Source organism: Malus sylvestris, chromosome 10 (assembly GCF_916048215.2).
Source record: "Malus sylvestris chromosome 10, drMalSylv7.2, whole genome shotgun sequence".
In the NCBI taxonomy this organism is placed as follows: domain Eukaryota; kingdom Viridiplantae; phylum Streptophyta; class Magnoliopsida; order Rosales; family Rosaceae; genus Malus; species Malus sylvestris.
This window is the reverse complement of record NC_062269.1, coordinates 31,842,520-31,868,740: the sequence shown is the minus strand read 5'-3', so window position 1 is coordinate 31,868,740 and position 26,221 is coordinate 31,842,520. Positions and strand designations below refer to the sequence as shown.

General features: G+C 39.8%; 3 protein-coding genes and 2 long non-coding RNA genes across 5 annotated transcripts; 3 read left to right on the top strand and 2 right to left on the bottom strand.

Annotated features, from left to right (window-relative positions):
• Positions 1-1,027: 1,027 nt before the first annotated feature.
• Positions 1,028-4,821, bottom strand: LOC126585277 (uncharacterized). Its single transcript, XR_007610394.1, has 2 exons — positions 3,737-4,821; positions 1,028-3,651 (listed from the first exon to the last, which is right to left on the bottom strand). It is a non-coding gene; the product is annotated as an uncharacterized LOC126585277 (long non-coding RNA).
• A 2,502-nt stretch (positions 4,822-7,323) lies between these two features.
• On the top strand, positions 7,324-9,702 carry LOC126585266 (pentatricopeptide repeat-containing protein At1g20230-like). The gene has a single exon (XM_050249670.1). The coding sequence runs from the start codon at positions 7,488-7,490 to the stop codon at positions 9,546-9,548; it is 2,061 nt and encodes a 686-aa protein (XP_050105627.1). The 5' UTR covers positions 7,324-7,487; the 3' UTR covers positions 9,549-9,702.
• A 1,387-nt stretch (positions 9,703-11,089) lies between these two features.
• On the top strand, positions 11,090-13,505 carry LOC126585267 (pentatricopeptide repeat-containing protein At1g79080, chloroplastic-like). The gene is made up of 2 exons (XM_050249671.1): positions 11,090-11,274; positions 11,452-13,505. Exon 2 carries the CDS (start codon positions 11,485-11,487, stop codon positions 13,186-13,188), a length of 1,704 nt encoding a protein of 567 aa, XP_050105628.1. The 5' UTR covers positions 11,090-11,274; positions 11,452-11,484; the 3' UTR covers positions 13,189-13,505.
• A 971-nt stretch (positions 13,506-14,476) lies between these two features.
• LOC126585275 (uncharacterized) lies at positions 14,477-15,120 on the bottom strand. The gene is made up of 2 exons (XR_007610391.1): positions 14,934-15,120; positions 14,477-14,755 (listed from the first exon to the last, which is right to left on the bottom strand). It is a non-coding gene; the product is annotated as an uncharacterized LOC126585275 (long non-coding RNA).
• Positions 15,121-15,166: 46 nt separating this feature from the next.
• On the top strand, positions 15,167-16,144 carry LOC126585273 (uncharacterized). The gene is made up of 2 exons (XM_050249677.1): positions 15,167-15,443; positions 15,535-16,144. Exons 1-2 carry the CDS (start codon positions 15,227-15,229, stop codon positions 15,738-15,740), a joined length of 423 nt encoding a protein of 140 aa, XP_050105634.1. The 5' UTR covers positions 15,167-15,226; the 3' UTR covers positions 15,741-16,144.
• The last annotated feature ends 10,077 nt before the right edge of the window (positions 16,145-26,221 follow it).

The window sequence follows — 26,221 nt, the reverse complement described above, 5'->3', positions numbered from 1 at the left end:
AGCTACAGTCTCACGAAGTTCAACAGAAGCTGAATAAAAAGCTTTACCTCACTGTGCGGCTGATATCTATTGGATCAGGTCATTGCTCAAAGATGAGCATCAGTTTATACCAATACCACCTAAACTTCATTGTATAATCTCTCTGCTTTAGCACTGTGCTCCAATCCAGTGTTTCATTCTCGATCAAACATCTAGATACCGATTTTCATTTTGTTCGAGAGAAAGTGCAGAAAGGTGATATCACTGTGCATTATATACCAACTGAAGAGCAGGTTGCAGATGTTTTTACTAAGGGTCTTCATAGTCCAATCTTTGTAAAACACTGTATCAATCTTACTCTGGGAGCTTCCAATTCAAAGGTGCAGGATAGCCATCAAGCAATGTTGGAGTTTTCAAGTGCTAATGCATCAAGTGGTCACAACAACTCACAACCATAGCTTGGGACTTCCCCAACTATGTTTGAGGGGGGAGTATTAACCAATGACACATGGCAAGGAATTGTGAGTCAAGTTAGTTACAAAGGTAGTTGGGAATTGAGTTTGTTAAGGAGGATAAGATTGTAATTGAGTAAGGAGGTTAGAAGGTAGTATTGTAATTGTGAATTGTGATTGGTTAGTACATATAGCCATTTGATCCTTCACATTCGGTAAGAAAACTTTGTAAGAACACTTCATCACTAAGAAATTAGATATTACTTTGTTCTTCCATTTTCTTTCTTTTTGCTTGATCGTAGTGTTCTTTAGAGATTCATAGTTCTATTAATATGGTTCTGTTATTGATACGGTGGTTTTTGGTTAATCATTGGTAGTCTTGACTTCGGCCCAAAATTTGGCTTGAGAAATCCTGAATTCGTCTTGAGACTTCTTGAACTCGTTGAAGTTGGCTTCCCGATTGGAAACCCTCAATTCCATGGTTTTGCAAAACGTTTGCGGTGGTATACAACGGAGAAGGATTGAGAGGAACAACGACTGGCTGTGATACCAATGTTAGAACCTAGCTCCACATCTTCTACAATTGCACAGAGAGATAGTAACAGAACAACAATATCATTTCATTAACTACCTTTCTTCTCTTACAATGTACTATTTATGCTAATACTCAACTCTAGCTATCACCACAAGATGATGCCATCTGGCATCCTAACAATACCCCCCCTTAAAACCAATCTTACAAGTAAGATTTACAATTTCGAACCAAGTACAATCGAAAACCAGCAATAAAACCAGAAACAACAAAATCACAAGAATGTATTAAAGGTTCACAATTTCTGGAAACTTAAGCTTCAGTTCACGGTATAGTTCCCATGTAGCATCATCTTGGAGTGGTTTTGCCATTGACTAAGGCTTCCGTAGCTACAGCACTTTCTTGATCATTCTTCTATCCAAGACTGCACTGGTACATCTTGCAAAATCCCAGAATCTGTGATAACTGGCAATGGCCCTGTGGCATCCTAACAATACCCCCCTAATAAAATGACCTGTGCAGCAAGGCTTGAAACTGAAAAACCTGAAGAATTTGATTTGCAAAGCTGGACAACTTCAAAGCTTGACAGTTCCACAAAATCTGATGAAAGAGTAGTACTGCCACTTGATTAGCACAATAGCAGCTACATTAAATCTCGTTACCAATTCTCTACAAGTTGAGCTTGAGACAAACCCAAAAGATCTCTGATTGATTAGTTCCTCGTAATGCATATTAGAAACAGGCTGTGTGTTCAACAAGATGGAAAGGAATGCAAAGCAGCAGCACTGCAATTTAACATTTCTCTTTTCATGGCCTAAGTTACTCCATAAAAGTGACCCAAAAATACTTGACCATTCAGAACCCAATGTCATAACACACCCTCCCAACAAAGAAGTCCAAGAAACGATATCTGGTTTAGTCAGTCTGCACAAATCTGGGTCCAAGAGAAACTGCAACGCCTTATGCTCATTGCCACACCTAGAGTACAGATGCATAATGACACTACTCACATGAACTGAGCACCTACCTAGAAAGTCCACCTATACACCAACCCTATGAATTTGTTTCCTTTCTTTCTCAGTAAACAATGCACCAATCACAGCAGTAAGCACAAAATTAACAACTCGTAGTATTATTTTGAAATTTGTGTGTTAATACTAGCGGCCATATCGGTTGACAAGAATCTGCCCTCTCAATTGGCAAGCCCCCTGTTTTGCGCAACACAGTATTTCCCACAATCTCATTTGTTTTACCAATTGAGATGAGTATCAAACATAAAGCCTCATCTGCTACATCGTTGTCATATGCAATAGCATTTTCAGATTCATTTGTAGAAGAGGAATTAAGGGTTGTACTTACATGACTTATGCTCTTGTCAAATACAGGTTCCTCTGCATGACTTAATCCATTGCACGTGGTTAGCAAAGCCATTAATTTTGGTTTGAGGTATGTGAGAAACCCAGGATATAGACCTGTAACCTCAAAGCTTTGCAAATTGTCACCACTACGTCCAAGCAAAGCTGAAACTGCCAAGGTATCATGTGAATATTGCTTGATTTTGTAACCAACAGCCGAGCGTTTGTGTATCAAATAGGACACTTGACACGACACGATATGTGATATCGAGATGCAAGAGTGAGTAATAGCCGCAGCAAGAATAAATGTATAGACTTCAATACGATCAGGTGCAATAATGCATTCATAACCATGCAACTGAGATTTTCCCTTGCTAATAAGCTTGTTGTTGCCTGCTCCTTCAATGCAAGCCCCATAATCAGTAAGAAACCAAGCAAGATCAGCCACCTTTGATTTTCTGGCAACATTGGACATTACAGTTTTTCCCTCAGTCATACGTGTAACCATCATAAGAGTTTCCGTTACCCAAACACTTGGGTAATCAAGTTGGAAACTTCCTCCGACTAATCATCCTCTATTTGCAGCACATGCTTGAATTTTTTCATCCCTGAATTTTGAGCCTCCATCCTTATCATGAATGCCCTTCCAGTAGCACATACAGCAACTAGAGAGCCACATTTTATCAAACAGATTGAAAACAAGAAAAGTCATCTCAACAGGCACAATCAAGGGGTCAGCTTCCTCCAAAAAATTCATCTTTTTCACATTAAGAACAAAACCCAACTCACAGACTGCTAGGAAATCCATTGAATTGAATTCAGAGAGAAAAATAGTTCCACCTTTATCACGAATTCCTTTATGATAGGTGAACTGAAAACTAACAGAAACAAGTGCATCATTATAAAACCCACCAAAAGGCTGCAATGCATCAAACAGTTAAGCAGACGCATTTTCTTGCACCAAAATGGTTTCAACTTTTCCAGTAGATTCTGAATTAAGGAGCCTTTGAATAGTTGTTCCACCTTTAGAACTATGAGCATCTTTGATTTGAACATTCGAAGTAAAGAACCTACGAAGTGTACCTCCGGTGTCAGAAATCGGCATGTGATAGCCCAACTGCAAATCACAATCTGCTGAGTGTGACCTTTCATCAAACACTTGGAGAGCAATACGAGTTTGGTCAGCAGGTACAATTAAGAGGTCGATTTCTTCTGAAAAATTCCTGGATATTCTTGAGTGGTCCTTCCAAATCTTGTCTTTTGGTAAACCTCCACCCTTGTCTCGAATGAATTCATGGAAGCCATGCTTCAAAGAAGCAATGTCAGTCGTTTGCTGCCGTCCAACAAACACATGGTGGCATCATTTTCACCAGATTTTGCAACCGAAATTAAAACCATTTCAGGACAAGAACAATTACCCATGTCACAGAGTAAGGAGTCTTCACCTTTCGTGGCCAACAATTTTGATGTAGCAACTTTTTTCTCCATTCCTATAAATTCACAATCAAAAACAGAAAACCCAAAAATCAATTCCTTTGTGGTGCCTGTCTTGCAATAAGAATCAAGAATTGGAGGATTCAGAGAATCTTTAGCTTCCTTGTCGAACAAATAAAAAACGTTTTCGTTCTTCCGAGCCAAAGCTTTTCGAAATAGTGCAATGTGGCATTTCTGTTATTACTAAACATTTATGTTATTACTCCCCCCCCCCCCCCCCCTCTCTTTCAAACTGAACTTGGTGTAGCCAAATGAAGTTTGAACTAGCTAGAGCTCTAAAACCGATCTGGAACTGCAAGACGTTTTGAATGCATGACAAAGGTTGTGGTGAAGCCTGGGATTTGGTAGGAGGACCATGTGACTGAGAGATCCAAGGTTTCCAATAGGGACATGCTTAATGGAACATAAGTTGGACAAACATTTGATGAAGGCACTGAGCTTAGAGACGCCAATGCGCGAATGATCCAGTTCTAAGCCAACAGAAGCCCTGAAATCACTTTTCAGATAGGAGAGAGCATATTCTCCAACCGTGGGCTTTGGCAGACATTGTAAGAAGCGAGGAAACCACTTCTTGAAAGCCATACAGGCATACTTTTGTCCTTTAGAGCTCAATTGATCAACCCATGAGGCTCACTGAAATGTATGTTGCTGCTGAAAAAAAAAAGCTCTGCACAATACAGTTTCTAATCCTAATCTGTTGAAAAGAAATATATCTTGAACTAACTAAAACTTGACAGAGACCGGTACCAAATCAACTAAGGAGAATGACACTCCAAGAAACCGAATCAACCAAGGAGAATGACACTCCAAGAAACCAAATCAACCAAGGAGATTGACACTCCTGATAGCTTCCTAAATCTTCCCAAATACTAACACCAAAGTTAACCAAGGAGAATGACACTCCTGAGGTCTTCCTAAATCTTCCCAGAGACTAACACCAAAATTAACCAAGGAGAATGACACTCCAAGAAATCAAATCAACCAAGGAGAATGACACTCCTAATCGGCTGATGGGCTATCTATGCTCATGTTCACAAAAACCTGGGCTGCCATTGGCCGGGGAGAAAAAGATGAAGCAAAAATCGAGCGTCCAGAGTATGTTTCCACCTGCCAATGATGTTACTGGCTATGATACGCTCGGCAGCATCACAACAAATAAAGCCAAAAAGAGCTTTGTGTTCAATGCCCCTACTATAGAGGATATCAGAGAAAAATATACCGGTTTAGCGGAAGATGATCGTGAAAAACGTCCATCGCGTGTTGAAACTTTGTCTGCTTTCATATGGAGGCGATTCACAGAAGCTACCAAGGATGATCATCCTATTGATGAGAATATGTTTCATGGGGCATTCTATACTGTGAACCTACGTCCCAGGACTGATCCACCATTGCCACGCTGTTCATTTGGAAATATTTATCAAATTTTCCTTACAACTCCCTTGATCAGTAGTAGCAGCAGCAGCAGCAGCAACGGAGTCTATGATCAAGAATCTTGTCATGACATGGTAAAGCAGGTACGAGAAGAACTAAGAAAGATTGACAAGGACCATGTGAATAGGCTACAACAGGGGAGCACAGGAGTTACCTCAACCGATTTGTTCAAAGGCTTGCCAGACCAGGAAGGATGGTTATGTCTACCTACAGTAGCATGTGCAGATTTCCTCTCTATGATATTGATTTCGGTTGGGGGAGACCTACATGGGTGGCCATACCGCCTCCGCCCATGAAGAACCTAATAGTTTTAGCTGACACCAAAGAGCCTGGCGGAATAGAGGCATGTGATGATGCCATGACTAAATTCGAAAGAAATGCCTTCATCCAAAGACGGGTGGGCATGAGTCGGGTTGGTTCTGCAGGATCAAGCTGAAAACTTTAAAACCCGAATCCTTAGGTCAGGTTCGGTTTGGTTGTATTCGCTTTACTTCGAAACCTTTTGAAAAAATAAAAGGCTTTGCAATCATAAGTTGTAGAGGCTTGTAGCTCAAGTATTCAATATAACATTTACACATGCACCAGCCGTATCGTGTTTGACAACAACGATCTGCTGCAGCTCCCATCTTCTTCATGATCCTGGTGGTGTGGGATTCATCTCCTTTTTGTTATGTTTGTGCTCTGTTTGTATTCGTTGTATCATTTTAATTAACTTGTAATGGTGAAGTAGAAATCCCTAGTCCTATTCCCATTTTCTCTGAATCTCGCTATAATTCATCTTTACATTTTCCTCCATTTTTAAGTAACTTTAGTTTTCATCTCAAAAACCAAATTTAATTTGTTATTTTCATCGTCTGTTAGGGTTTACATAGAGCTAGTAATTTGAAGAGATAGGTCTAATAAGTCCATATGGTTCGACTTCTATATGGTTTGACATCCTTACTTGTGTTATTATACTAAGAATATATTCGCTCTTAGAAAGAACACAAAAAAAATTTAGTGCCCTTACCAAGATCAAAAAATAAAAATTCTATCACATTATTCGACAGCAGCTTAATCCCCTTCTTTCTAAGCGCTATTGAGTCGCCGGCAGAACTTCTCACTCCTCTCTCTCTCCCTCTGCTCCTTCCATTCTTTGTCTCAAAGAAACAAGAAATCAAATGAACATCGAATTGGGCTTGATTAATTTACACTTGGACATACACCTCAAATCTCTAGGTTTTATATCAGGGTAGTAGAAAAAGGTATCATGCTGGAGACATGTTCATTCCGGTGATTTACAAAGTGCCCACCCCTTGTTTTAGAAAGATAAATCCTGCCTAATGGAAAGCTCGGGCAATATAATGCAAGGGTGTGGTTGGTGCAGGACCTTTAACAAATGACCTAAAAGGTCCTATTTATACGAGTGAAATTTCAATCAACGCTCGTATAACCAGCCTTCATTATTTCACGCGAAATGATATATCACATGTGATAATAGAAGTGGATAAAATATATATTTTTCAGTGTCCCTCTATTTTTCATTTGTATTATGACAAGTGTTTAACGAGCTCCTTTTCCAGGTTCATTGGAAAAATCTCTCCATAATTTGAAGAGACTAATTATAAATTTTTCATCCATTCCTCAAACAATTGACATGTCAAAACTTAGCGGTGTTTGTTGTGCTTTAGGAACTGCTCCTAGCAAACTTTGTAATCCAAAAATATCTTTCTTGCAAACTTATAATCTCATGTCACTGTTTCCCAGCTAAGACTACAAGCTTCATGTCAGCATACGGATCAACTGCGGTGGACAGTTGCTGTATAAAAATCTGAACCGAGGTCCTGCGCACCTTCCTGTGCATAAGCTAGGAAGAAACTGTTAGTTGGTCGAATTGTAGAGCACTATTTAAAAATCAATTCGGCTAGACATCAACAATATGTGAAATCGTTTAGTCATCTAATAGTTACCTAATAAATAGACGAATCATGTTATTTAATTAAACATCGAAATTTTAGCAACATTAATTAAACAGTTAAACTATTTTTCTATTGGATTAATTTACAAAGTTGATCTTAAAAAAACAAATAAAGCTAATAAGCACAAGGGGGGTGTCGTTTCATGCCTAGACACGGTCATCGTCCGCTTATTACCTGTCCTGGCGCGAAGAAACTGAACTTCACAACTGCTTTTCAAAAGCACTTGCAAACTTGAAGCTTCTCCGTACAGAGTACAAGATGTAAAATCCATTAAAAAAATAATATCATGCTTTCAAAACTACCCACCAACGTCCCGCCTCACCTGAGCCTTAGGTTCTTGAAAATCTACTGTAATTCCGGCGATCTACAACGTGCACGCCACCTGTTCGATCAAATTCCCGAACCAGACCTACGTGCGTGGACCGTGCTCGTATCAGGCTACACGCGACATGGGTTCCTCAAGGAATCTATGAGTCTTTACGCTTCACTCAGAGCTCGGCGAATAGCGCCCGATAGCCTTCTGCTTTTATCAGTTGCTAAGGCGTGTGCTGCTCTTGGTGATGTTAGATATGCTAAAGAGCTTCACGATGAAACAATTCGATTTGGGTTTCATTCGGATGTCGCTTTGGGTAATGCAATGGTCGATATGTTTGGAAAATGTAGATATGTTGATGGGGCGAGACTGGTTTTCGACAGCATGGCAGTGAAAGATGTGGTGTCTTGGACCTCTTTGTGTTCTTGTTATGTTAACTGCGGGCTGCCTGGGCAAGGTTTGGCGACATTTCGAGAGATGGGGTTGAATGGAGTGAGACCCAATGCTGTGACAGTGTCTTCAATCCTACCTGCTTGCTCAGAACTGAAAGATTTGAAATTGGGAAGAGAGATTCATGGGTTTGTTCTCAAACATGGAATGGAAGAGAATGTTTTCGTTAGCAGCGCCCTTGTAAATATCTATGCTAGTTGTCTGAGCATTAAACAAGCTCAGTTGGTATTTGATATGATGTCTAAACGAGATGTCGTATCCTGGAATGTACTTCTAACTGCATATTTCTCGAACAGAGATTGCAAAAAGGGCGTAGCTTTATTTTGTAGGATGAGAAGGGAAGGTGTTAAATTGGATGGTGCTTCATGGAATGCTGTTATTGGTGGGTGCTTGAATAATGGGCAGACAATACAGGCTCTGAAAATGCTCGGACAGATGCAAGAATCAGGAATTAAGCCCAATCAGATCACAATTACTAGTTTGTTACCAGCTTGCAAAGATTTGGAGAGCTTAAGGGCAGGCAAAGAGGTGCATAGTTACATCTTTAGGACTTGTTTAATGGAGGACTTGGCTACCACAACAGCTTTGGTTTTCATGTATGCAAAATGTGGTGAGTTGGAACTTTCTCGGAGGGTCTTTGATATGATGCCAAGAACGGATACAGTTGCTTGGAATACGATGATCATTGCAAACTCGATGCATGGGGATGGAGAAGAAGCCTTGTCGCTGTTCAGGAAAATGTTAGACTCCAAGGTGAAGCCCAATTCTGTTACTTTCACTGGTGTTTTGTGTGGTTGTAGCCATTCTCGGCTGGTTGATGAAGGCATCGTGGTTTTTGATTCAATGAGGACGGATCACTCAATAGAACCTGATGCAGATCATTACTCATGCATGGTTGATGTGCTTAGCCGTGCTGGTCGTCTAGTTGAGGCATATCAGTTCATACAAAGAATGCCAATGGAACCTACTCCCGGTGCTTGGGGAGCATTGCTTGGTGCGTGTAGAGTGCATAAAAATGTGGACTTAGCAAAAATTGCAGCAAACAAGCTGTTCGAAATTGAACCAGATAACCCCGGCAACTATGTACTGTTGTCCAACATTTTAGTCACTGCCAATCGATGGGAAGAAGCTTCGGAAACCAGGAAGTTGATGAGAGACAGAGGAATCACAAAAACACCCGGTTGTTCTTGGGTTCAGGTTAGAAATAGAGTCTACTCTTTTGTTTCCGGTGATAGGAGTAACGAGCGTAGCGAGGAGATATACAAGTTTTTGGTTGACATCGGTGAGAAGATGAGATTGGCAGGGTATGTCCCCAACACTGATTTTGTTCTGCAAGATGTGGATCAAGAGGAGAAAGTGGGGATCCTTTGCAACCATAGTGAGAAGCTTGCTGTAGCTTTTGGGATACTCAATTTGAATGGCGAATCGACTATTCGGGTATTTAAGAATTTGAGGATATGCGGGGACTGCCATAATGCCATCAAGTTCATGGCCAAGATTGTTGGTGTGCAGATTATTGTTAGAGATTCCTTGAGGTTTCACCATTTCAAAAATGGAGATTGTTCTTGTAGAGATTTCTGGTGATATTCAGTAACCAGGTTATTGAATGTTGGGCTTGTAACTGATGTCGTTAAGAGTATTTACTCATGCCCTCGAGGTTATGTGTTCGATTCTATCCAACTAATATCACACTATTTCCCCAACGACAAATATTGGATTATAAAATGTTGTAAATCTATCGGACGGTGTCATCCTAAAGGGTGCATACGGATGCTCTGAGAATATTTTGATAGGACGAATGAAAAATAAACGAGCTGGATTGGTGTCGAACACAAAAGCTCGGTTCTAACAAGATCTTGTAGCAAATTTGTAGATGAAATTCGTCGATATTTTCGGTGAACGAGATTTTCGGTGGGTAGCGACCGAACCAGGTCGGTAATGTCGTTTAGGATCAATTTATTCAAAGATAAACTGGAAGTATAAATTCATTACCAATGAACAATATGGTCTTGACATATCATTTGTACAATTTTGTCGATCTGATAATTAGTTCACTCTTTTACAGTTCACTTGTTGAACAATCATACAAAACATCCACTTCTTTAGAAAATAAAAGGAATAGATGACTAGAAATCCCACTTAGAGATCACATAGTAGGAGTTCCTATCCATCATCTTCATCGTTTTATCGTCAAATTACGGTTGATTTGTCAAATTAAAACTCTCGTAGATCCGGCAACCAAGTACGAGTTATCGTAGGCTTTTATGTCCCAAATATTCCCTTTAATAAGGTCGCATTGACCGGTCTCTTCACCGTATAACCTTTACTCAGAAAACAAGAGCAAAATTTACCTTCATCGCTTCCACTAAAGACATGCTTAATTACAAAGAATAAAAATTAAAATCGTTTTTATTCTTGAGTTCCTACTCATGCAAGGAAATTGGTATCAAATAAAGGCACTCAATTTTTTAATAAAAATCAACAAACTTGGGAGTCAAGATCAGGGGCAGATCCATTCATGAACCCGGGTGATCACGGGACCATCCAGAAGTCCGAAGAAGCGCCTGTGAGGACATGCGAGGATCACCCGATGGTTTGGGAAGGTGGTGGAAAAGAGAAACCACCATGGTTGTGCAGATGATGTGCAACAGAAGTTTTGACCTAAGAAAAAATATCTAATTTCAGATGAAGAGAAACACAAAGAAGACCACCAAGGCTCAGCTGTCCTTGGAGCTTGGTTCCAATGAAGAAGAAAGTACTCCCCATTTTTCATGTTTTTTTTTAATTGTTGTCCAATTAGGTACTTATTTATTTGATATACAATAAATTTATTTAAGGTTTGTTTAGACCTCTCCATAAATGGGGGTAAGGCTAGCCGACATTCACCTCTCCCAGACCCTGCGTAAAGCGGGAGCCTTGTGCACTGGGTACGACCTTTTTTTTTTGTTTAGACCTCTATCTAGGCGCCGTCTAGAAGCATAGACATTAGGTTTTAATCCGCCGCTTGACTAACACCTAATGTACCTTAATTATAACAACTTGATTTTAAAATCCTGAATCCGACACTGGTAACAGAACAAGGGAGAGCGTGCCTACAAGCTGGTCAAAAAGCTTGTGGATGTGAAGTCACCCCCCTCAACTTATTTGGATAACAAAGTGACGGGACGGGACTGGACAGTGGAAGAAATGGAGCAATGTGAAACATTATATTACCAGTTACCAGATTACAAATGGAAAAGGATCAAACTTTTAGCAGTGAGATAGCAAATGGACCAACCAATCATTCCTGAAAAAACCCAGCAGCTGATATGTATGTTGATTCTTTCCCCTCTCTCCATTTCTTATTCATCTCTCGGTTTTTTTATTAGTTAGTGTTAAAATTATCCGTGCTCATCCTGGAAAAACATTCGGTAATCCATTTGTTTATGTTCATCTAATGAGAATTTAACCAACCCAGAATTTTGATTCTTGTTATCTGTTGCAAAAGTTTCAATCTTTGTAGCATATTTTAGCTCTGTCAATGGCGGTTCTTGTAAATTCAGTGTCTCCAATTGCACACCCATCGCCAGAAGCCACCAGAAAGACTTGTGGGTTCTTCTCCCACATCAGGAATCTCCAACCCCTTTCACTCAGCAAGGGCTTTTCCAGAGTTTTGGCGACTACCCAGATCACGATTTCTCCGAAAGACACGGTTTTCACCTTGCCCAACTGGAGGCATGCCAAGAATGACAGAAGAAGTAGGGAGCTCAGACTCATTGATGCCTTTCTGCACTTGGAGTCTATGGTGGGGAAGGGCCAGAAGCCTGATGTGGCTCAGGCAACTCAGCTCTTGTATGACCTCTGCAAGGCGAATAAGATGCGAAGGGCGGTCAGAGTCATCGAAATGATGGTTGTTTCCGGCATTATACCTGATGCAGCTTCTTATACTTTCTTGGTGAATTACTTGTGTAAAAGAGGGAACATTGGGTATGCAATGCAGCTGGTAGAGAAGATGGAGGAGTATGGATATCCGACGAATACTGTGACCTACAATTCGCTCGTTAGAGGGCTTTGCGTGCGCGGAAACTTGAATCAAAGCTTGCAGCTTTTGGATAGACTGATACAGAAGGGGTTGGTTCCGAATGTTTATACCTACTCTTTCTTGCTGGAAGCTGCTTATAAGGAAAGAGGGGTCAATGAAGCCATGAAGCTCCTGCAGGAGATAATTGCTAAAGGTGGAAAGCCTAATTTGGTAAGTTACAATGTCTTGTTAACTGGCTTGTGTAAGGAAGGTAGGACTGATGAGGCGTTGCGGTTCTTTAGGAGTTTGCCTTCCATGGGATTCGATCCAAATGTTGTGAGCTATAACATCGTGTTGAGGAGCTTGTGTTACGAGGGAAGGTGGGAAGAGGCAAATGTGCTTCTGTCTGAGATGGAAGGCGAGGACCGGGCCCCTTCCATAGTTACGTATAACATCTTAATCGGTTCACTTGCACTTCATGGTAGAACTGAGCATGCTCTTGGAGTTTTGGACGAAATGCTGAGAGGTCGTTTCAAACCTACCGCTGCCAGCTACAATCCGATCATTGGTCATCTCTGCAAAGAGGGGAATGTGGATGGTGCTGTGAAGTGTCTAGACCAAATGATTCATCGGCGGTGCAATCCTAATGAGGGAACATTCAATGCCATTGCTGTGCTCTGTGAGAAAGGTTTGGTGCCAGCGGCATTCTCTATCATTCAAAGCCTCTGTAATAAACAAAAGTGCTCCAGTTACGAGTTCTACAAAAACGTAATCTCAAGCTTGTGTCGCAAAGGAAACACGTTTCCAGCGTTTCAAATATTGTACGAAGTGACCAAGCACGGTTTCACTCCAGATTCTTATACATATTCATCTCTGATCAGAGGGTTGTGTTTGGAGGGTATGCTTGATGAGGCGATTGAGATTTTCAAGGTAATGGAAGAAAACAACCTTAGGCCTGATACCGACAATTTCAATGCTCTTATACTCGGTTTTTGCAAATCGCAAAGAACAGACTTGTCCTTCCAGGTTTTTGAGATGATGGTCGAGAAAGGGCGTATGCCTAATGAGATGACCTACACCATTCTGGTGGAAGGAATTGCGCACGAAGGAGAACTGGAGCTGGCAGCCAGAGTCTTAAAGGAGTTGCACCTGCGACATGTTATGAGTCCGAATACAGTGGAAAGACTGGTCATGCAGTATGACTTTGAGGATTTACTGGGATAGACACACGAGGGAAAACGAAAAGGAAACAGTGTTAAAGGAGAGAAGAGCAAGAAGTTTCGGAAACTCAGAGGGCCGTTTGAATCTTTTGTTTTGTAGATTTTGGAAATGGGCGATGAGGCAGAAAAGAAGAAGAATGGGAAAGGCACTCCTTGTGAATAATAATATCCATCGATACAGGATTTGGAAATGGGCGGAGAACGAGTTCAGACCAAGTTTTGCCCCACACTCTGTAACCTCATTTGCTTGAAGCTAATTATTTTATGAAAGGCTGTAACTCCGGTTTCCTTCTGTAAATTGAGTCTTAACTGTTGCTCTGAGATCTGTTTCAAACCACATGCATGATTATGTTGTCTTTTTCTGAAAGAGCGTTGCTCCGAAGATTGTGTATCGGGTTTTCTCGTGTTGAAACTCAGCGCAGAGGCAAATATATTTATCGTCGAAGAGCTGTAATGCATATAGTTATTGGCAGAAACTCTCATATCATGAATGTTTACGCAACTTCAAGGGCCTAGCACGAGACTGCGGCACTCAAACTTAGGACCTCTTTCAACGGGGTGAAGAGGACTCTCTTCATGTCTGTCCAGTGTACACCGTATAATGCAGACTTACGTATATCCCAATTTTGCTCAAGCAAATTGTATTTTCTTGCCGAAGTTGACCAAAGCTCAAGATCAACTCAGATAAATCAGATACAGACCAAACCCAAACATCCCCACTTACCTGATACCTACGACTTGTTAGCAACCAAACTGGGTTTCTGCAAATCTAAAATTTTGAAAAACTCTCGGAGGCCTTGAGACGATAATGCATGAATGGTGAAAGAAAAAATCCATTTGGTGCTGTGAAAGGTATACTTGGATAAGTTAAATTGTGATGGCCGTGAATGGTGACAGAGGAAAGCAGTTGCGAGACTAAAATACTAAACGCCTAGGATTTTTTATTCAGCGTGAGACCGGAAAACATAAACAACCGATAAAGAGAAGAAACCAGGACCAAAGAACCTGCTGATGGTGTCCGGGGACAAGTCCTGGTTCTGCAGGTTGGCCAATGAATCCTACAGACCTTGTTTATGTGTTCTAAAACCTAAAGAACTGAATCTAATGGGCACAAAACAATGCATCATATACGATCCCAGGTCGAGCAGAGGATACAAAAGCTCTGAACTTTGACATCTAATGCGACCCAGGATCCACATTGCATCATAACAACAGAACCATTCAACTTAGAACAAAAAATAACAGAGGAAATCAAAGTCGAAAAACATCAAAGCAAGTAGAAGCCATTGCAATTTAACCAAATCGATACTTAATTATGTAATTAGAAGCAGCGTTAAACCAGTCATAAGAACATTAACATCCACATAGTTATAATCCCGAAACTACTAAAACCGAAATTCAGAGTAATAAACCCTCACGAGCAACCTCCAGTCTACAAAACAACCTCACATGGGTTAGCTCACCCCATGAGAAGGCGGCGATGCGGACGACGGAGCAAAAGGCGGCTACTTGGATCTCTGCCTCATCTTTCGGCGCTTCCTCTTCAGCCTCCTCATGCGCTTCTTCTTCCACTGAAAACAACGATGTCAATAAAAACAATACAGTTTAATCACAACCACCGCACGCAATTCATTCAACCATCACCGGCAGATTTGATAGACTTTTCGATTCGAACACGGAAACAAAGAGAACCCATCGAATTCAAGGTTGAAAATAGAAAGATTTCAGAAGAGGGTGTTGATGATTTACCTTGGCCCTCATGATCGATGGGAAATGCTGCTACTGTGATACCAGAACGATGGCCGCGACGTCTCCAGAAGAAAGCTACAGGGTTTCTGATGCGTCTGAACCCTAATCTCTGTGCTGCTTCTTGTAGATGTGGTCATGGGCCAAGAAGCCCAGAATGGGGGAAATACTGTTAACTTAGGCCCAAAATGGAAAAAGCCCGGTATCCCCAATTTCTAAATTTAATTTTCTGTTTGGTTGCCGAGAAAACTAAGTGAGAAAATCTATCAATCAAACTCATTGGTGAAGCTGAGAAAATGGAAAGCCAGAACACCGAGCTGGAGTCATCAGAGGAGAAGAGTGTGACTGTGGACCAGAACGAGAACGCGAAGAACAGATTACAGTCGACGGAGACGCTGGCAAAGGCGCTTTCGTCGACGCTCACCACCGTCATCAAAGACTTCGATTACAAAGCTCAGCAGACCTTCGCCAGCCAGGACCACCTCTCTCAGTCGCTCCACCGCCTCACCCGCGGTAAAAAGAAGTTGAAAAAATCCGTCCTTTTTCTTCTGAAATATTGAATTTTGTTGGTAATTTTGATATTTACACTTTGTTTTGGTCGCAGAGCTGGATAAGTTGTTGGACGCTGCGCCATTTCTGTTCATCATGCAACACGCCGCCAAGATTTCCGCCGTTAGGAAGAGAGTTTCGTCGTTGAATTCGGTTCTCAAGTCCGTACAGCGCCGGCTTGATAACATCGAGAGAATGCTGTTTGTCGGTGTTCCAAATCAGCATCAGCAGCAACAGCAACATGGTATTTACAAAAATTAACGTTTTGGTTAATGTTGTTATTTGTGGTACCAAAATTTTACGCCTTCTGGAGACATTTTGGTTTCTCTGAAATGAGCATGCTGAGATGATTGAGTGGTAATGGGAGTAGGAAGAGTAACTTGTGTGATCGAGGTAATCGTAATTCCTGAGTATAAATCAATGGATTAGAGATGTTGATTCATTGGTTTTGCGTTCACATTATGATTAGTGCACCTTCGAAAGTAGGAGGATTTCTTGTAGACCTCCAATTTCGAAGCAAATTAATGTTGGCATATGTCATGGAAAGTACCTGTCCAGAAGAAGAAATGAGTCATAGGTTGTACGATCTGTGCTTCTTTCAATTTATTGTTCGTCGACTAATGGTGATTAAGATTAATGTGCTATTTTCCGTTAGCTATTTACAAGACATGGGAGCATATCGTGTTAGAAGAAAAAAGTTGATTTCTCGTTTTCTCACTTTGGAGTCTTATGTGTTTGGACGAGCATTTGCATAACTTTTTTGTGTGCCGTTATCAATGTTTTAAAAGGCTTGCCTCAGGGCGTACCTAGGCGTCCTCTGAGGTTGGGCGTGAGAGTTGCCGCCTCTGTTTTGAAGGAGTGGGCAGAAGGTGCCGCCAAGACGCGCCTTAGGGGTTTTTTTTTTTTTTTGCGGAAGGTACTACGCATTTCTTTATTTTTTATGGAAAAAACAAAAAGAAATATAACTTCGAATCTTGCACATAAATTTGTATAGCATACCAAGAATCCTCAGCATTTTAGTTATACATGGATGCAAGCACATACAGTTAACCTTTTTAGTTATTCTGATTGTATTGCTGTTTTCGTAAAGCGTCTTAGATGCCTTGATGTAGTTCTCATGCATGAACTTCAGAGTGATAGATGGTAATTCAACAACAGTAAATCTTAATCGTTTACTGGCTTGAAAACGAGAACACACAAGGCAGTTGCACGATGGAAAAGGAACAAAGCGTTTTTATAATTTTAGTCAAAGATTAGTTTGCTGTTGTTTTGTACACACATGTTTTTCTTCTGAATATTTTTATTCAGAAGTTAATGTTGTTCGTTGGTAAATGTATCACCTAGCAGAATGTATGACACAATCTCGGGTTAACACAATACGTTCTTCGCCATTTCCGTCGTTGTTATTAGTATTGCCATCTCAGGACGCAGTAATATACTTTTGCAGTACTCACTCACTATAAAGTTATTGGCTTTCGACACAACCGCTGTCTTGCCGGAACCAGCCATTCCATAAACATGTATCGTCCCTACCTCCGTTGCCATCACATGCTTGTTAACCTCTTCAACGATACTCGCTGTCCTGCCGAGCAGTCTTGTGGTGTCTTTGACGTATCCCACCGTCCGTTCAACTTTGCGATTCTCTCTTCGATTTCTCTCAGAGTTTTATACTGTGACCAGCATCATCCTCTATAACTTCGGTCGCCCTTTGCAACCAGCCCGGAATTTTGACCACCTTGCAGTCCCCTTCTACTGCACTCACCAACTGTTTCAAACTATTCACGGTCCTTCTAAACGTCTCAAGTTTTTGTTGCGCTTTCGGAACAATTATAATCCTCCAAAAAGGGTTCAAGTATACAAGGTGATACTAGGGTAATTAACAACTACTGTTAGTGACACACCCCGATCCTAGAATCAAGGCGTGCTGGCCGTCACGTGAGCGTGACGTAACCAAAAGTGCGATGCAGAAGCAAAAGATAAGAGAAATACGAAGGAATAAAAAACCAACTACTAGCAATAATATCCAACTAACATGCTAGAGTAAGTTTAAGTGTGAAACACACAAATTCAGAGCATAAGTACTAGGTGCAGTCAAGTAGGATCATAACTAAATTACAACACCCGCAGGTGAGTCCTACATTTATGTAGTCTGTCAGTACGCTGTGGGAATCCTCGTGGGCCACCAACGCTGCTAACTAGAACCTGGAGGGGCGCAAAACAAAATTGAGTGGTCAGTAAAACCAAAGTTTTTCAAAAACATTTCATTTAAAACATTTCTAACTCCTCACTGTAAAACCTGTATACTTTCCCAGAAAATAACATAATATGCATATACGTCTTCAAATATTTCAAATCACCAATCTTTATCAAAACCCAGAAAATGTGCCATGCTATAAATGTCAATAACAGATTAAGAATGCATCAATATAACAGGTGACATAATGTATCAACCGGAGACCCTGCAGTTGGTCCTATACGGTTAATTCCATAGCTCAATATCCAAACCAACCGGAGTCACCACGGTGACCTGTACGGCACTACTCTGCACATAAGTCGGAACCATGGAAGAAAATGCCGATAATATCGGCGAAATATCGCCGATATTATCGGTTTTTCGGGTGATGGATATTCTAAGTGGTATCCGAATGGTTTTCGGCCAAATATCGCGATATTATCGATATTATCGATAATATCGCGATATTTTGGAAATATCGGCGAAATTTTTTTGAGTTTGGTGCAATCGGACTCCGAGGCGACGTCGGAGAAGAACGCCGGAGACGGTGTGCCTATTCCCGAGCCGATTTCATCCCAAAAACCTTGCAAAAACACGAATTTTAACATCAATTTCACATATAAACTTCAGATTTCACGCATGCATAAACGATTCAACATATGTGAAGTCGGTTTAGGGTTTAGGGTTTCAATGGAATCTCACCTGACGAAGACGAAGACGAACCAGATGACTGAACGTGATCCTTGCCAAGGAAGAAAATATCGGTAATATCGGAAATATCGGTAGTCTGAAAACACGGAAATATCGATGGAAATATCGGGATAATATCGATATCGATAAAAATTACATGGAAACCACGGAAATTGTAAGAAAAACTTGGAAATTTTTATTGAAACTTTGCAGGATGTTTATTTAGTCAATTATCTATTAGTTTATCACAAAAAATTGGAAAGAAATGCATTGCATGATGGATTTAACATTATCAAGTTGATTATATAACGAGCTGGCAAACATTGTGAGTGTAGAAAATATGTAGTAATTAATGAAAGAAGTTTAAACACACCATAATCATTTATATATAATGAATTAGTACAATATTTTACATTTTATACATTGATGATATTAACAATTTAATGCTCATTTGTACAACTAAATATATGCAACTCGACAAGATTTAGACATGAGTGAGTGAGAAACAAAAAAAAGAGGGGCACATAAGATCTAAGAGAGGAATTTTAGGAGAATTTAGACATAGTCATGAAGAAATAAATCACAAAAAGATAGATATGCGAGATTAGAAATGCAACACGTGAGGGATTTGCAAATGACTGCTTAAAATGAGTCATTAACAAATTTCTTTTACATATATTTGTAATGTTCATGTGATACATTTCTAATTCCTCATATTTAACTTTGTGCGACATATTTCTTCTTCATTTGCCTAAAATGCATGCCTTGTAGTTTGGGAGTCTCTCACCCAAACATACATGTAGTATTGGGTGTGGTAACTATTTGTAATAACTTTTTATAGTGGAAACTCAACTTCCTTTAATATGCAAGCATATATGCTCCAGATCCATGAAGAAAACTAAGGTTTCAACCCCAAAATTAATTGGCAATAAGAGTTATGACACAACTCCTAATAAACTTTGTGAGGAATTTCTTAATTAACTCTCCGATTTGGAACTTTTCTTACATCCATGCAGTAAGATGAGGAAAAAAGAACGTTGCTTCTAGTAAAAATTCCTTAGTTTTATAACATCATACAAGATTAGAACCATTACCAACACAAGCTGAGCATCATTACTAACAAAACAAATATTTACTGTATTTTGTATTGACAACTTATTATCTTGGTGATCAATGATGAAATTACAGTAAAAAGAAAGAGGGAAGGAACTGACTAAGCAGCATCATAATAACCCTTCCCAATTTGAGCTAGCATTCGCAGGAAGTAATGGTTACAATATAAACCTGGCATGATAATAACCCTTCCCACATCGGCTGTGCAATAAAACTGAGCAAGCAAACAGTCTATAAAACCTAGTTTTCATCCCACATCGGTTGTGCAATGGAAGTGAGCAACCAAACAAGTCTATAAAAGCCACATTCCAAAGCTGATGTAGACAGTCTTTTCTCGGTCTTTTGGCCAAGATTAGATGTGCTATCTGATCTTGTTAGTTTAATATTTTCTGTACTTTTGAAATATTTCGCGATATTATCGATAATATTTTGATATTATCGGTAATATCGTGATATTATCGGTAATATCGCGATATTATCGATAATATCGCGATATTTTGACGAAATTTTTTTGGATACCTATTAAGATATCGGTGAAGCAAAAAAACGATAATATCGGCGAAATATCGCCGATATTATCGATATTTAAATCCTTGATCCTTGCTCAGCGGCGCACCGCCAGAGACGACTGAGCCAACTCCGACTTCGCCAGAGCCACGATCAACGGCGAAGGGAGAAGAGAGATCGAGAGATCTCTGTGTGTGTGTGTGTGTGTGTGTTTGGGAGAAGAGAGATCGGATAAGGGAGAAGAGAGATCGGAGAATGGAGAAGAGAGATCTCCGATCTCTGTGTGTGTGTGTGTTTGGGAGAAGAGAGATCTCCGATCTCTGTAGATAGAGGGTGTGTGCGTGTGTGTGTGTGTGGAATGAGGGAGAAGTGTGTGTGTGTTATCCGAGAGAAAGAAAAAAATACATTGAGGGTGTGTGTGTGTGTGTTTGTGGCACACGGTTTGACACATGGTTTTGTATAAAACCATGGTTTTGTGTGTGTGTGTATGGTTATGTGTGTGTGTGTTATCCGAGAGAGTTTTGGCACATGGTTTTGTATAAAACCATGGTTTTGTGTGTGTGTGTGTGTGTGTATGGTTATGTGTGTGTGTGTTATCCGAGAGAAAAAGAAAAAAACTTTGAGGATGTGTGTGTGTGGCACACAGTTTTGTATGAAAGAATTGGAAGTGACTTTGCTCAGAAGAACCAAATATTCTGTCAGAGAAGAACCCAAAAATCTGCTTACTTTATCTTCTTCTCCACATGAAGACCAAATTCTGTCAGAGAAGAACAAAAAATGCAATGTATAAAGTGTAAAATATTGTACTAATTCATTATATATAAATGATTATGGTGTGTTTAGACTTCTTTCATTAATTACTACATATTTTCTACACTCACAATGTTTGTCAGCTCGCTATATAATCAACTTGATAATGTTAAATCCATCATGCAATGCATTTCCTTCCAATTTTTTGTGATAAACTAATAGATAATTGACTAAATAAACATCATGCAAAGTTTCAATAAAAATTTCCAAGTTTTTCTTACAATTTCCGTGGTTTCCATGTAATTTTTATCGATATCGATATTATCCCGATATTTCCATCGATATTTCCATGTTTTCGGACTACCGATATTTCTGATATTACCGATATTTTCTTCCTTGGTCGGAACTACCTGAAGTAGTATGTACGACAAGAATGGTGTAAGAATACGCTCTAGTGCTTCTCTCATCAATCATCTGTGCACATAATCTAACGTCACCTACCAGTCGGAACCACCTCTAGTGGTTTGTACGACTAGCATGTCGGAACCCTTTCATGATCTGTACGACATGCACCTACTTGGATCCAAGGTGAGCGTGTTGTGCGGGTGAATAATATAAGCACTAACACCAGGGGTGCAGGTTATGAGCTCTCAACACAATTCACATGGATAACATAAAACTCACTTGATACTCACTTGTGCGTCCATAGCACCAATTTACATATATATGCATCAATTATCAATTCATATATTTCATAATATGCATGCATAGCATTTTAAAACATACTTTCATTTAAATTCAATTTCTGGGAAATTCAGTAGTATATAGGTAATAACAGAAAATAACTGCCCACTCACTGATAAGTCGAATGATCGTAACCCTCGTGACGTCCTTGAATGCGCTCGTCCTCGGGATAGGTATCACCTATATGCGAAACAACTAAAACAATGTTATTTAAAGCACATAACCGACAATTCGTAATAACTTCTCATACGGTGCTCAATTTGGGTATATGAATATACCACAATGACCTACTCAACGTCACGGACGTCAACATATTTTTAGAAAAAAATTTCGAGGCTCCACGCGCATCATCCCCTACCTCCAGTAGTCGGGAAAACTCGCCGGCGCCGGAAACTGGGCAGACCTGTAATCGATCTTTTCTCGCTTGATTCTCAACCATTTTCCATGAAATTTTCATAAAACTTCACAAATTACGAGAGGAAGAAGGCTATACCTTTAAAAACCTCCAAATCCTTCGAAATCACATCGGGAAATTTCACCAAAACCGGCCACCTTCGAACTAGGGTTTCCCGACGTCCAAAACTTCCAAATGAACGTCCCCGAGCTTCGTGGGAACTTCCTAGAGCTCACTGTGAGCTTGGATTGTCCTAAAAACGAACCAATACAAAGTTCATGAATAGTGCCAAACTCGGTGCTTGTGATTTCAACGTGAAAAATGAGGAAAACCTTACCTAAAAATGGGACCTTTGAGTTCGTAGGGCACTCATGAACGCGATGGTGCTAATCTCCACTTCGATCCATGAAATTTCAAGGGTTTTTGGGTTGGTCTGTACAGTTTCGAGAGGGAGAGAGTGAGAGTGAACCGAGAAGAGGAGAGAGAGAGAGAGGGCACGGGGTGAGGGTATCCCGTGTGTGTGTGTGGTCCATCCCAAAACAAGTTCAACTTCTTTCCCTAACCACATAAATTGCAAATAATTTTTAATCCATTTCAAATTTTCCAAACTTAGGAAAATATGCATTATTCAATAATATGTCACACACATACCTTAGCATCCGTCAAGGATAATTTCGTCATTTCACAACCTCGATAAATAGAATCTCGGGACGGGCTGTAACAATTAGACAATCAAAGATGCTGGAAACAAATGCAACCGTTTCCGCAAGAAAAGAACATGCCAAAGTGAGCCAGTATAAGATCAGCATTGTACTTGCAAGTTTTGTGATAATCTCTTTTGTAATGTAATTTTTCGACGCATGTCTAAAGTTCTAAAAGATTCTAGGAACATGCATACTGAGTGTGAGATCATGCAGATGTACTAAATGAAATAAAGAAAAACTTCACGGTGCCACTCAGAACTATAACACAATTGGTTACTAACATCATGTATTGCTATGACAATCGTATTTAAAAATTTCTCCAACCCTATAGTCGCACCTGCCACTGCTATGGACTTCACATCTAATTTCCAATTTCAGGTCTCCTCCATTTCCTGTAATTTACCATTCAGAAAGCGCAAGCATCCTTGTGTTTCCTATTAACTCGGGATAATGAAACAAGTACATGACATAGTAAAATAATTCTAGTCATTTGCCCATTAACGGTCAGCCCTACACAAGCTAAATTCGTGTTGGACTCGAGTTAAAATTATATTGGGCCGAAAACGATAGCAGGAGCCCAAAATTGGTAGGCCCAAGCCTATCTAATTAAAATTCTGTAATCTTCATTTTGGTCTAGTGGAAAGCGAGCAAAAGTTTGGAACTTCCAATTCGAGGTTCAACCCCAACAGATGCATTTTTGAAGGCCAACGGCTCTGTTTTAGTACCATTTGACTCAAGGACTAAAATTACGATACTGCTTCATGTAGTTCCAAGACTACACGGATAAAGAGAATAGCATGTCTTCAAGTCCAGATTTTAATAACATATCAGACCAAAAACATGTGGATTTTGACTTCCATAACCACCGTCCTGCTATCTTAATTGACCAACACCCTTTGTGGTTCTAAGTTAACGCGCAGTTGGGCACTGTAACCTGGCCTTATAGGAACAAGAAGGAAAAAAATGTAATGTAAATTCTAAACAGAAATATCAGACACAAATTTGTCTTTATAGGAACAAGAAGGGGCCAAAAACATATGTTCAAATACCATTGCATTTGCATGTCTTACCATATATTCCAAAGACAGTAGGCCTTCATACGCGTCTCTCTGACATTATATAGTAGTAAAAACAAACGTCCTATATTTTTCACCATTCAAAATCTCTTTTACCCTTCAAAGTTCCAACTCTTTCCAGATTATTTTTGCAAAGAAGAATAATAACTGGGTGAAAAAAGTAAAAGCAGAAAACGGAGGACAGGAGCTTGCCTTATATGGCAAAGATGGTAGGCCCTCATTCTTTTCCAGTCTGGATCTTGTAATACTGTAACTGTTTAGAGAAAGAGAGAGAGAGAGAGAGAGAGAGAGAGAGAGAGAGAGAGAGAGAGAGATATATATATATATACACACACCAACTCTTTCCAGATTATTTTTGCAAAGAAGAATAATAACTGGGTGAAAAAAGTAAAAGCAGAAAACGGAGGACAGGAGCTTGCCTTATATGGCAAAGATGGTAGGCCCTCATTCTTTTCCAGTCTGGATCTTGTAATACTGTAACTGTTTAGAGAAAGAGAGAGAGAGAGAGATATATATATATATATATATACACACACACAATATACAATCATGCAAAAAAACTCACGTGATAAATCAGAGGAAAATGACAACAAACAGTGAAATTACAGTGGGCCGAGCAGCTGATGATGTACAGTGCGCTCTCTCTCTCTCAACAGGTACAGTCTCACCAGAACCACACTGGAAAACAAAAGGGTTTCAAATCAATCTTCTCTCAAGCCACAAGGGGGACCCTACCTTTATCTGGAGGCATCTGTGAGGCCTAAGACCCCTGAGCTTTAAGCCCAGCCCTCTATCTCTCTCTCTCTCTCTCTGAGTTACTGCTCTTACTCTTCCCCCCAATACAGTCAAAGCAGCTACTGCAGCTTTCCTTACTCTGTTGTCCAGATTACAGAAACAGAAAAATCCAACACAGATAACTAAATGCAATGCATCAACACCATCAAGGCATCAACTCATCACCCATCACTCTCCAGCCTCCCCCATCATGCAACCAATTATACACATTACACAGTTCGGGGGAATGCCTACTGGGATATTAGGGTTCAATCAATGGATGACTACATTTGATTCATCCTTTTTCAATGTCGCTTGTATTCAAATATTAATTTCTTCATTTATATTATTTCATATCAATTCAATGGTTAAATGATTCCTGTTTTGGTTGTTTACAAAGACGGACGAGTAACAGAAAATACAGACAGTTTCAATAATTAAATCGCATTGCATGATGAAAACGAAACGTACAAAGAGAAAAATAGCTAGTATTTCTTCACAATTTGGAGAGTTGCTATTGATGTAACCCTCTACAGTTATCGTTATCATCACGTGCATTCATTGCATGATGAGAGCGCCGAGAGGTAGATGCAACACGTACAAAACATGTAGATACAAAGCGATATCTATATATGCTCACGTTCTCCCCAATTTAAACCTAATTTCTACCTGGGTAGTGACGTCAATGAGGCGAGCTTCAAGTGCAAAACAGTGCACCCTCTGATTTGAGGGTACCTTACGTTCTCCACAATTTAAACCTAATTTCTAACGACCCGGCTTCTTTGCCCTCCTATTTCTTATGCACTCTTATCCCTTCCTATTTTGTACGGTTACGGTTAAATCATATTAACATTTTATGTTAATTTTTTTATAGAAACAATAAGACAAAAAGTAATAGTAATATAAAATGTTGACGTGAGCTTAACCGTGACCGTACAAATAAGAGTGGATGAGAATGTATGGGAAGTGGAAAGGTTGAGAAGCCAGGTCAATTCTAATTGGGTAGTGAGGTGAGCTTCAAGTACTAAACAGTGCACCCCCTGATTTGTGGGTACCCTAGCCTTGGATGTAGTCCCTGCAGACTTTGGTCAAACACATTTAATGGAGTTTAGCCTTTTAGGCTTTGGAATTGCTAAAAAACATTTAGGGCATGAGTAAAATGAATTTGCCCTACATAATATAATGGGGACCTTTTTTGGTCTGAAAATAATTGAAGACCGTGCCTAAAACCCTAAAGTTTTGATCCCTCTTCCCCCAAAACATTGCAGTGTAGCACATTCATAGGGGTGGAGGGCATCATGATCAAAATTGGAGCTCATTATTATTTTCTTTCTTTCTGAAAAATTAATGGGACTTCTGCAATTCAGGGCTTCCTCCAAGATATGATATATAAAATATTAAAAAGATTGCGATAATCAATGATGAACTTTGATCAGGGAATCTGGAAACGCTGAAACTTCTGCCTTCAGGCATCGTGCCAGGAAAAGAACACATCGCTGATAGCTCTTAGTTTTGAAAAAAAACTTATGCAACGGGACGTCAAGATATCTGTTATCTTCAACAATTCACATCATGACACCTAAACAAGTTAAAATACTTGATCTTTAAAGATAGTGTTGGATATCTATCAACAATCAATGACAAATATGTACATATAAGTAAATTCAAATATTCTAATAAACATAAATTGCAAATAATTAGTATATTGACAGAGTATGAAAAAACAAAATAAATATCAAACGGATTAAATAATGATC